The 13273-nt window shown below is 41.7% G+C and overlaps 1 protein-coding gene across 1 annotated transcript in view; it reads right to left on the reverse strand.

Moving 5' to 3' along the window:
- The window catches only part of itfg2 (integrin alpha FG-GAP repeat containing 2), a 90605-nt gene that overhangs the window by 46696 nt on the left and 30636 nt on the right, over nucleotides 1-13273 (reverse strand). Inside the window, exon 8 of the mRNA XM_039769526.1 lies at nucleotides 12311-12364. Within this exon, the coding sequence (XP_039625460.1) occupies nucleotides 12311-12364 (54 nt within the window). The remainder of the gene's footprint in view (nucleotides 1-12310; nucleotides 12365-13273) is intronic.

Genomic DNA, 13273 nt, shown 5'->3' on the forward strand with positions numbered 1-13273 from the left:
AAACCCCTTTTCTTTAACTTAATAATTATCCTTTCAAAGCAGTCTGCTGCAGCCAAAAAGGTCCTGATTTCCGCACTCAGCAACTGCTAATGAAGCTCTTAATTATGACTTTTTGTGTGTTTTTCTTTTGCAGGGCTATAAGAGAAAAAGATAAAAGAAAAAAGCCTACAAGGGGGTCCTTAAAGCTATATAAAAGCTGACTGACCCTCTCAGAAGGAGAAAATTGGGGGGTATGCACATTTAAATAGCCATAGCCTGCTCTTCTACATTGGATCCCTCTTCTAAGAAAAAGGACTAACTAATGACTCCCTACTGATAAGTTGCAAAAGCAAAACTGAGCCTTCTACATGAAAAGAATCATAAATATGGTAAAAGGTTTTGAAAAAAGTATTTAGTTGAACTTGAAAGCAGATTTTATGACATTAAGAATATGCTTTAGTAGAAATATACTGCTGGTAGTCAAATATGTACAGTAAATATAAAATTATAAAACTATACTGAATAAATGACAGTCTTGGCAATAAAGACATTACAAAAATACAAAAAAGGGAACCAGCCCCTTTAATTTAGTGTACTCATATAATCAAAATAATCAGCAACATAAGTTGATGAAAATAGTACTGTGAATAAAAAAAGACCTTTCATGCAAAGCTGAAAGAGTATAATTCTGTTCTTGTGAAACAGTACTGATAGTGAGTGGTGTTTTTAGGAAACATGCCATCTTCTGCCTGTGGAATTTTCACAATGTGTTTTGTATTATTAAACACTTAACATTACAGTAACAACTCTTCTATAATCTCTTACATAATATATGTGGCCTGCCATCTCATCTTAATACACTAAAACAAGTTTTCATAGTTCAAAATAAAGTTTTTAAATACAAAAAACTAATGTAAATGGATTGATCTCATGCTTCACTTACACATAACTAAAAAAATTGCATACCCCAATCAATTAGTCAAATTAGACAAATATTATTATAATGCAAATTCATTCTTTACCTCACAAATGCTTTCATTCATAAGTGGTGGTGTCAGAGAGCATTTCTTCTATTGCTGTGACTCAATCCAATGCCACGAGAGGAGGAACTCCTCGAGTGGCTAGGACAAGCCAGGTTCTTGACCACTGTTGACATGATGAAGGGGGTACTGGCAAGTTTCTTTAACAGACTCCTCAAAGGTTAAGACTGCATTTAGCACCACTAGCTGTCACTGACAGTTTAGTGTCCTTCCATTTGGGATACATGGGACATCTGCAACATTCCAGCGTCTGGTGGATAAAGTGCTCTGTCCTCATAACTCCTATAGTGCTGTATACCTGGATGACGTAGTCATCTATTCCAGCACATGGAAGGATTGCCTACATCATGTCCAAGCTGTATTGCGGAAACTAGCGGAAGCTGGTCTTCGGATTAACCCTAGAAATGTTTCTTTGGGTTAAAAGAAGATAAATACTTAGACTACCTAGTGGGCTGCAGTATGGTAAGGCCACAGTGTTCCAAAATAGATGCCATATTGAAATGGCCCAGTCCAAAGACCAAGAGGCAAGTCCAAGCCTTTCTCAGTTTAGCGGGGTAGTACTGCCAGTTGGTACCCCATTTTTCTGAGGTAGCAACTCCCTCAACTAATCTTACAAAAAATAGGGTCCTGAACAATGTGGTATGGAATAAAAACACAGAAGCTGAATTTTGTGACCTAAAACAAGTCCTTACCTCGGTACCGATCTTAATAGCTCCTAACTTTTCTTTGCCTTTTATCCTACAGACGGACACTTTGGACCCAGATCTTGGTTCCGTGCTGAGCCAATGCGTCAATAGTGTCGAGCACTCTGTCATGTTCCTGAGCTGGAAACTGTTGGAATGGGAAACCAGGTGTGCAGCAGTGGAACAGGAGGGCTTGGCAATTAAATGGGCGATTACTCAGCTGAGGTATTACCTCTTGGGCCGCGAGTTCAGGATTCCCTGGCCAGTATTCAAATTCTTGTTTGATATCTATTTTATATATTTTTATTCTTTTATGTTAATATTGCTTGTGTTTATTATTTACATTATTCTGCTTTTTGCTTATTCTTGCTTTTTATATTCCCTGCATATAAAAGCCTTTGTTATCTGCCTTGTGCAGTGTCGGTGGTTCCCGAACAGACAGGACGACCTGCTTACTGACTGAGATGGTTTTCAGCCCAATAAAGCCAACGGTTTCCCACAGTTCCTGGCATTTCATTCAAACATGCTAGGGAGTTGGTGATTCTTTATTGTGTATTTTGCTTGTGTTTATTGTTATTTCTGGATTTTTAATATGCTCTGTTTTTTCAATATCACCAGTGGATTCTGGTATTGGGACTTTATATGCATCAGATTGTCTTATTACTTTAGACAGTTCTTTTCGGCTTTTTTGCTCTATAGAGCTTGCTATTGTCATAGAGCATTTTTGTAAAATAAATACTTTTTATTTTATTAAGAACCTGAGTCTGACCTTTTACCTTCATAGGCTTTGACAGTATACCCCCTCTAATGGGCATTACTGAAAACAGCAAGACTATTTGGTGGTTTGAACTCCTCATTTGTAACATAGTGCAATAGTCCTTACTTTAATTAAACATTTTTAACATTCAATTTGCTTGCACAAAGTCTATAAAACTCTTAATGACAAAAATAGCCGAACATACTGAAACTCCAACCTTTAACACCAATGAGTAAGTAGTGCCACTGACAAAGAGACAGATGCCATCTCAGCAAGACACAGTTGACCACTGCATGAGATCAATAGGCTTCAATTTGTAATCATTCTGCTAGAATACAATATCACTTCCAAAAAGCACAACTGGGCACTGTCACACAACAATTTAATAAGAGTATCTAGAATTAAAATACAAAACAAACAATTAAGGCTGTTGTATCAAAAACAAACAACCAATATTAAAAATCAAACATCAAGAATTAAACCTTAGGTAAAGCTGCAAATAGTAAGCAGGCATCAGACTGGTCCAGAACAAATATACAAGCAAAACTATTTGGTAAAATAAAAAAATACAAAGGTGTATTACATGTTCCCAAGTAAAGGGAAAAGAAAAACACATTGGAGTTAAATACTTGTCAAATATGCATAGCAAACTGGTAAAAGTACATTTTTTGGTCTTTTAACCTTTTTAGTTGAGGTTTATCATTAATGACTTTTTCTTAAATGCGATTGGTGTAAGGCTCTGTCTTTGAATGGCTTACTAAAACATAATATATACTTTTCTTATCACTGGTTCTACTTGTATGTAGGAACATGTAGGTTCTATGTTTACTAAAGCAAAGTTTAATTTCAAACCTGTTGCAAAGCAAATACAATGTATTGATTCCATGTCATGTCATGCTGTATAATATTACAATCATGTTTAACATGCAACTACCTCACCACTGAAACTTAACACAGAATTGACTACTGTGACTATATAAGACAACCATCCACAGCACAGCTGGCTTGGAAGCTTGTTTATCTGCTTTGTGGAGAAACTGGACTTATGCAAATGAAAGCTGTCTCACAATGTGATGAGAGAGGAGGAAAGTTCAGCGACGCTCAAAGAAGACACATTTAGTAAGTTGTGGTTTATTGCCAAGTGCTATGGCTGTGAGCATAGTTGGTTTAGCACAACTGACCCAGTAAAAATTGCATTTAAAATTTATTTCCCCATTTAATCTGCAACCTTGCAGCAAATGGTAATGTTCGGACTAAAGTTTTCATCACCCAGTGTGTTGGCCCAAATGATTTGATCCAATATCATCACTTGTCACAAAGTTTAAATAAAAGCATTGACAAACATGGCATGTCATCTAAGGTAGGAACTGCTGCATTTTTTTTTCTCAGTAACAGTAATTTCATTATTTCTTTTTTTACTATATTAGATTGTGTTTAGACATGTTGCATTTAGAAAAGACACTTTTTCCCCTGCTTAAACTATTAATTTTTCTGAGAAATGCATTGACACAACCTGGGTATGCAGGGTTGCCAGATATTTAAGGAGCAATCTTCCTTTCTTTCCTACTAAACCCCCTCAAAAAGACTAAAAAAAAAACTTAAACTCCCAAATCTAAAAACCTGTTTTTAGTAAGCAATTCCAGACTTTCACACAAAACAGAAAGTATTTAAAAGGAAAATCATCTGCTTTGCTAATCACCTAGTGTGATTTATTTTTATTTATTGAATTTACTAAAAACAAGTAACATTCCATTCTATCAAGTCAAACTTAACAAAACTAAATTCAATTCAACACCCACCTTTGAGAAAGAGAAGAAGACCAACAGCCAGAGTAAAACATTTGAGAGTAGTAAAGAGAGAAAGTCTTTCTCCCCAATAAAAATGCTTAATTTAAAAATTTATTGATTGGATCCTACCAGGTTTTAAATACGTTTTGAACAGATCCTCTAAGTGAGAATAAAATTTTTTTCTGATTACAAATAGTATATAACATCAGTTACCCACTGACTTAAAATAGGTGGGATTCTTCCAAGTGAGCAAGATAAGTATACGTACTAGTAGTGACGTAAAGGCAATTACAGTTTGTTTGTCCTTCTCCACTTTAAGCCCATCTGGAAGTATACCAAACACATTAAAAACTGTGTAAGTTTGAGAGGGTGGAAAACAGTTATCATCTCTAACTTGAAGTGCTTCATTTCTATTGCAGACCAAGCTAGTATGTGTTCATCTATTTCTGTCAATGTCCAGGTTTTTATAGCTTGCATGAAATTAAATTGAAAATTAGGTAGAGCCATGCTACCTTCTGATTTAGGTCATTGTAGGATTGCCTTTTGGGTGCATAGATATTTTAAATTCCAAATAAATGAGGTTATTTTTTAATATAATTTCTTAAAAATGGATTTGTTAATGTATATGGGGATGTTCTGAAACAGAAACAGAAGCTTAGGGACAATATTCAACTTGATAGTGTTAATCCCCAGTGCTAAAGTAAGATGGAGGGTAGACCATCTATGCATGTTTTATTTAATTTTATCCATGCAAACACCAAATTTTATTGAAACAGAGTTTTATATTTAGTTGTGATGTTTACCCCTAGATATTTAAACTGATCTGCAAAGATAAAAGGGAAGTTGTCTGATTGAATGTTGTTTGCTAGAGAATTCACTGGAAAAACAAACTTTAGTTCAAATTAATTTTGAGTCCAGATATCTTTTGAAATTCTGCTAGTACAGTTGGGGCTGCAGGCACAGAATTTTATGGGTCTGATATATACAGTACCATATCATTTGAATATAGTGATATTTTTCTATTTAAATCCTTCTCTGAAAAAACTCTTTATCTCTGATTCACTTCCAACGCATGGAGACTGGAGACTGCAAATAGCAGTGTTGACAAGGGGCATCCTTGTCTAGTACCGCGTTCTAGTTTAAAGTAGTCTGAAATAATGTTGTTAATACAAACTGAAGTTTCTGGACTGCTATACAGTAGTTTGATCCATGAATATATGTTTGGGCCAAACCCAGGTTTATGCAAAGTGGTGAATAGGTAATCCCATTCAACCATATTAAATGTTTTTTTCTGCATCCAAAGATAATAAGTTCTCCGGAGTGTTAGACTTTATGGGTGAGTATATTACATTAAAGAGGCGTTGAAGATTGGAAGTCAAATGTCTACCTTTAATAAATCCGATTTGGTCTTGTGATATTACTAAAGGGAGCACTTTCTGCTAGGATTGGTCTGTATGATGCACACTGTAATAAGTCCTTATTTTTTAGGAAAAATGGTAATTAATACTTGGCGAAAAGTTATATAGATATAATAGATATAATTCTATTGTCTCCGACTTCTATAAATGTTGCTAATAAAAGGGGAGCTAACTTAATTGATTATTTTAAAAAAAAAAAATCAGCAGGGCAGACACCAAGACCTGGTGCTTTCCCACTCTGAAGTGAGTTTATAGGGTTTAGTAATTCTGATAGTGTCAGAAGTTTATCCAATACCTCTGCACTGAGATTATCTAGCTGTGGTATCCATAATGTATCAAAAAAACACATTAGATTGTGTATTGTATTCTTTAAACTGAGTAGAATATAAGGATTTATAGTAGTCTTGAAATGTGTGCATTATATTTTTATGGCCAATGATTCTATCTCCGTCTGTGTTTGTGATTATTGATATTGTATTGCAAACTTCCTGCTGTTGGATTTGTTGCGCTAAGGTCTTATTAGCCTTTTCTCCTTGTTCATAGTAATGATGTCGCGCTTTAAAAATTAGTTGTTCTGTTTCTTTTGTTGTCAAAAGGCTGAGTTCAGATTGCAAAGCCTGTCTTTTCCTAAAAAGTGCCTACATAACCTACAAAGTAAGATTTGGATAACCGGACAGTGGCAACGTGATGCACTTGGTGTACACTTCATTTAATGAGTACACCATATGTGACAATAAATCTGACATAAACTGATAACATTTTTTTTTAAATCAGTGCACCGTTTTGCATTTTTGAAAAAGCCAACAATATTGTCATCCTGCATATTATCCTTAAGTTCATGATACAAATCAAAGATAAGAATTAAGCACTTTTTGAAGTTAAAAAAAAAAAAGTAAATAAAAAGAAATACATTAACCAATTAAGCGAAACCATGATGGAACACAATGTAGCATGATTGTTTTATATCTGATTTAGACAACTTTTTACATAACATGATAGAAAGAGAACAGGACAGTGGTTTAAGTTAGTAAAAGTAATTAGTAACTTTTATTTATTTGTGGGTAGACATTACTCAAACCCAGTGTATAATGAGGTAGTATTAATTTTAGGCTTTAATGCCAATACACAGTTAAAATTTTTCGCAGTTTTTAATTTTTAAATAAATTGACTTAAATTATCTTTACCCTGTACCACTATTGCTGATGTTCTGCTACTGAATCCTGTTGCAGTCCCTTCCACAACAGCAACAACAACTGTATATACTTTCTGTGGTTCATGCTGTACATAGATCACCATAGCATTTGTCTTCACTTGTTGCTTTCCATACAATGCTTAAAATGTTCAATTAATTGCATTCAATATCTAAATGCACAATTTGTAAACATCTTTACTGCTTGCAATAAGTAAAACAAGATTCAGTCATAAACACAAATAATAAATAATAATAATAATAATAATAATAATAATACTATAAAACTGCATTCCCCTTTCATGAACAAAAAAATGGTGGCAAACCTGAAAACAAATTCTTGTATGAACAAAGTAAAAACCCACATCTGAAACATCTGAGATTAGTTCTGTTCACTTGCTACCATTAAATGATATGTATATAGTATACATTGCAAGGTTAGGACTTTGCTCTGCTTTTTATTTCACTTTCTATTGTTACCCATTTTGTAGGTTATTTTGGGTTTATTTTAGTCATTTTATTTTTAATTCCCCACTTTCTCTCAGTTAAACTGTGGTTCCCATACAATAGCCCTGTTTCATTTGTGTTCTGCTTTTGAACTAAACCCTTCAAAACTTTGTAACCATGCAAGATTATAGATCAAAGTGTTATATTCAATTATGATTTAAGTTACCATTTTCAAAATGTGCTACAGGATAAAATTATATATATATATATATATATATATATATATATATATATATATATATATATATATATATGTGGCCCCGCCGGCGGGAGCCGGCCGGGACGCCAGGAGGACGTGAGGAGGGCTTGTGCCTCCTCCAGACCGCGAGGGGCGTCCGTCCTGGTTCTGTTGGGGCCACGGGTTGAGGGCATGGAAGCCCTTCCTGTAGGGGCCGTGGCCACCGCCAGGCGGCGCCCGATGCCGGTTTATCCCGTCGCGGTTGCCGGTCGGGCAGGAGCCCGGCGGGACGCTTGAGGACCGGAGGAGGGCGAGTGCCTCCTCCAGACCGCGAGGGGGCGTCCGTCCTGGTTAGGCACGGGGCCTCAGGTACAGGGCTTTGAAGCCCAGCCCTGTAGGGACCCGTGGCCACCGCCAGGCGGCGCCCCGGTGCCTGATTATCCCGGGAACCCGACACTTCCGCCACACCAGGAAGTGCCGGGGGGAAGACATTGTGTGGCGCCCGGAGAGCGGCCAGGAAGGCAGCCGACACTTCCGCCACGCTGGGCGTGGCAAGGATGGAGGAAGCACCTGGGGCTCATCCGGGCATTATTTAGGGCCTCCCTCCAGTCATTGGTGGAAGTCGGGAGGAAGAAGGACTGAGCTGGAGAGCGTGGACAGGAGGCGGCCAGGAAGCAAGGCACAGGACTGTGGGCCCTGGACTTGGGGGAATCGGTGCAGAAGGCACTGGGGTTATTGTGAGTGCACGTGACTGTTTGGAGTGTTAAATAAAGTGTGTTGGGAGCAAAATATGATGTCCGTCTGTCTGTGCCGGGGCCAGCGCTCACAGTGGCGTAGTCGGCAGGATGCTCCGCCTGGGACAAGGCGGGACCTGGGTTCAAACATTCACTTTCTGTGAACGGCCCGGCGCAGCAGCGGACCCCACACACTGGCCGCGGGAGCGCCCGCGCGGCCCGCTGAGCGTTCGCCCAGAAACCGCCCCGGACAGCGGAATGGCTTTCCCCGAGTGCGGAGGAGAACTCGACATCGCCGGAGCGCAGCGGGCTCCGAAAGTCGCGCTGTCGGGACGGACAGCCAGGCCGGCGTTGCTTCGCTGAAGGCCACGCCGAGGCATGACGGGATTCGGGAGGTGAGTGCCCTGCCCTGCAATCATCGGCCCTTCGGGGTCGGACTTACCTTTGTTTCGACAGGGAGGGACAAACCGGATCCGCGTCCGTGGCCGAGGCACGCTGGCCACGGGCTGTCGGCAGCGCGGCACGGAGGCAGCGAAGAGGGCTGCGGATTCGAGCCGCTGCGGCTCAAGGAATCGCCGCAGTCACAACGCGGCGAAGAGGCACGTCTCCGCACTCGGAGCAGGGGAGGCAAGACGGCCGCGGCCGGATGTCCCGCCCGCTGACAGGCACGGGGTTGGCTGGTGTGTCTGGTGTGCCCGCCGAGGATTGGATGGAGGCGGGACCTAGGAACGCCAATCTGCGGCCAAACCGAGACCCGATTGGGCCAGAGGAGTGGCCCAGAGGAGGCAGGCGTCGCGTGGAGCTGATGGACAGGTAAGCCCACCGACGCCTGTCTCTCTCTCCACCAGCGCTCGGCGGCGCCGGAGGAGTCCTTCGCCCGCCAAGCCGCCTTTAGAGGAGCTGCTACGTGTTCTCGCCGCTCAGTGTGAGCAGCTGACGGGAAAGGCGGTCGCGTCGGGAAAGACACCGAGTGAGACGGAGGATCGGCGCGGCGCTGGAACCGGAGGCAGGCAGAACACGGCGGGAGTGGTAAGTGTTGCCGTTCCCGTAGAGCAAGCGGGGAGGTTTGCCGAACATGGCTGTGACCGTTCACGGGACGATCAGCTCCAAGTAAGCAACCTCCCGACAGCAGACGCCGCGGTGCAGACAGCTAGCTAGGCGAGGAGCTCGAGTATGCAGAGGCGGGTAGGATCGGGCTGCTGAGTGCCCTGGGTCCTAGCGCCCTGCGCCCAAGCCTGCAACTGTCTCCTGTCGCTTGCCTGGACGCAGACGGGCTGGATTTGAGCTTTGCTGTGCTCAGACCCAGACCGCCAGTGCGCCCAAGAAAAGAAGGAGGAACCGGCGGGTGAATGCCGGTTCCTCCGATAGGGAGAGGGCGCGCGCTGGGTGCGGCCGAGAAGGGCCGCCCTCTGTGTGGGCAGAGGAGATCCCCTGGGCGGCTAGGGCGAGCCGCCTGCGAGTGCGTGCCGCGGACGAAGCGGACGGGCATGGAACCTGCGGCGGAGGACTTCAGCAGGCAAGTTGGGGGCTGTCGGAGGGGGCAGAAGCACGGTCGATCACGGAGACCGACGGAGCGCCGATGAGTGTCCTGGCTGTGCTTCTGGCCCTCTTTTTCTTTATTTTACAGGCCCGAAGCCCCGACGAGCGCTGAGGCCGACGCCGGCGGGGACCTGCCCGCCTGGAACGGAGGCCCGCTGGAGTGCTCCACGCCGGGAGGTTTACAGTGACCCGCTGGGGAACAGCGAAGTAGAGCGCGCAGACCACAGGGGACGTTTGCGCGGCGTAGGGTGCCGAAGACAGATGTCCCAGGGTGCCGTGTTGGACCCTGGGGACATAGTAGGACCCTCGCTGGGGACGTGCTGCCCGCTCGGTTGTGCCGCTGGACCCACGTGTCCTCGCTAGCGGTGGGGCACTGTGGCCCCGGCCGGGCGGGAGCCCGCCGGGACGCCAGGAGGACGTGAGGAGGGCTTGTGCCTCCTCCAGACCGCGAGGGGGCGTCCGTCCTGGTTCTGTTGGGGGCCACGGGTTGAGGGCATGGAAGCCCTTCCCTGTAGGGGCCCGTGGCCACCGCCAGGCGGCGCCCCGATGCCGGTTTATCCCGTGCGGTTGCCGGTCGGGCAGGAGCCCGGCCGGGACGCCTTGGAGGACCGGAGGAGGGCGAGTGCCTCCTCCAGACCGCGAGGGGGCGCCCGTCCTGGTTAGGCACGGGGCTCAGGTACAGGGCTTTGAAGCCCAGCCCTGTAGGGACCCGTGGCCACCGCCAGGCGGCGCCCGGGTGCCTGATTACCCCGGGAACCCGACACTTCCGCCACACCAGGAAGTGCCGGGGGGAAGACATTGTGTGGCGCCCGGAGAGCGGCCAGGAAGGCAGCCGACACTTCCGCCACGCTGGGGCGTGGCCAAGGATGGAGGAAGCACCTGGGGCTCATCCGGGGCATTATTTAAGGGGCCGCCTCCCTCCAGTCATTGGTGGAAGTCGGGAGGAAGAAGGACTGAGCTGGAGAGCGTGGACAGGAGGCGCCAGGAAGCAAGGCACAGGACTGTGGGCCCTGGACTTGGGGAATCGGTGCAGAAGGCACTGGGGTTGTGTGAGTGCACGTGACTGTTTGGAGGGTTAAATAAAGTGTGTTGGGAGCAAAATATGATGTCCGTCTGTCTGTGCCGGGGCCAGCGTTCACAATATATATATATATATATATATATATATATACCCAAAATTCCCATTATTCAACAAATTACCTGTTTGATTTCAAAAGAATGCATTTTCATGTAAAATTGTGCTTTCCAATGACCATCAACAAAAGCCAAGGTCAGTCAGGAATTGATCTATAGTAGGAATGTTTTGCTCATGGGCAATTGTATGTAGCATGTTTAAGAGTAAAGTGCTCCAGTGAACTAATAATTTTAGCCACTGGTAAAACAAAAACTACAAATACTACATACAGAAAAGTACCCAGTTGCATATTACTTCTGATACATTCGATAAACTGATAGCACTATAGCAGAGGTCCATTGTTTTGTACTTTTCTGCATGGCTTTCTATTCCTGGTTATGACTTTTTTGTTCTTTGGCTTGCAATGCACAGTTATATAGCTGATCTAATCATCAAACTAAATCCAGGCCAACAACCTTGCCAGCACCTACATAGGTCTTGCTACAGAAATCTTAATATGCTACATTTTTTCCAAAAACATACCTCTGCCTTTAAATGCAATAAATATATGTGGAGAAAGCATGTGCATTTATACGTTTATGGACTGTTACAAAGACAAAATAAATTTGCCGTGGTTCTTTAAATATGGAATTCAAAAAGGAAAGATTTGGCTACTAATGAAGCAGCACAACGTAGTGCTTATATTTTTTTCAGAAAAATTGGTCTATTACTCAATAGGAGCCACCTGTGCATCATTTAAACCAAGTTATGAGCAAAACATATTTATCTACATATGCTACGATGCACTCTGTCTAGCAGGAAAAGTGGCCTATCAGCATGTGCATTTGGCTGTAAACTACTGTACTTCAATTTATTCAGTTGCATTTACGTCAACTGAACTCTCTGATGCCCTCTGGTGGTGAATACAAATCATACAAAAATGTTATAAAGGCAAAAGCTCTACTGGTGAGAGAGAGTACCATAGCACTCAACAGTGAAACATTAATTACAAATTTGTTTTCCCATTTTACAAAGATATTATACTGTAAATTAATGCATTCACTACCCCAATTGCCCTATTTAATAAATGTCAAATTTACTAAGTAAATATTCTGTAAAATAATGAAAGGGATAGAAGCTAAGATATTATAATGGGAGTTTAAATGTCAAACATACAACCAAATGTTGTTCTTTGAAGCATGCTGTGATCTTATTTTTTATAACACAATGTAAAATTCTATTTATCATCAGTAATTTCATCTTCAAAGAGATTATCATTAGGTGCAATAATTACCGATAGACTTTTTGTCGTACAAACATATTTTACTGCTGAAAAACAAACATAAAAACAAAACAATACCTTGGAATATATTCCTTTTACTCACCATCTAATGTACATAGTGCAAATAGGCCACATTTGGTGGATTCTTCTGTAGGTCCTAAAAAATATTCATGTGAATAACAATGAAATCAATATGAGTACCACAGTGGGATAGTGTTAATGTTGTTGCTTTATAGCAACAGGGACCACAGTTAAATTCCTATCTTAGCAGTCTTTGCACATTAACATTGTGTATTAGTATGAGGTTTCTTTCAGTGTTTACAGTTTACTTTTACTCCCAAAATATTTGTATTTGAATTTAATTCATCCAGTATGATTGAGCATGAGTGGGATCTACTGGCATATCATTCAGACCTTGCTCCTTTTGTTTACCACATGCTGCTAGAACAGTGTGTTCTGTAAATGGATGTACCTTTAGAGATGCTGTATATTTCTCATCTGAATGTAAAAAAATAATATAAGTATAAAAATGAACTTCTGTTGAAAAAATATATTGAGACTTGAAATTAAAATTAGCTGTGTCCATACTGCATCTGTTAATATTCAGTAGTATAAAGCGTAGCTACTAATAATATCATGATATAATAATTTTGTTCTGTTATAATTATATTGTTAAAATAATCTTAAACATAAAACTCAAAGCTTGGTAATTAATCAGACTTAATGATAAACCAGAGAGTGTGCTGGGTTACGTCTTGTTCAGTGTTCAGTCTAACAAATTTTTAGAGGTACTAAAACATTTTTATTAACATTGGAAAACAAATGATTGGACTAGACAGTAAGGAGAACTGTTTTATTTAATCTTACATCTACTTCAAATTATGAATCTGCACTTTACAAAGATAGCTGTAAAAATAAAATTAAAAATGTCATATATTATGCATATATGCTTTATGGAGTGCAAGCCTTTTATTAATGTGCATTTTAATCAATATGCCATTTTTGTCTCCAGTATTACACTGCTTTTTATTTATTTGTGGTTGATATATTTCATATGTAAAAGCAT

The sequence above is a fragment of the Polypterus senegalus genome, chromosome 11, assembly GCF_016835505.1.
Source record: "Polypterus senegalus isolate Bchr_013 chromosome 11, ASM1683550v1, whole genome shotgun sequence".
NCBI lineage: Eukaryota > Metazoa > Chordata > Cladistia > Polypteriformes > Polypteridae > Polypterus > Polypterus senegalus.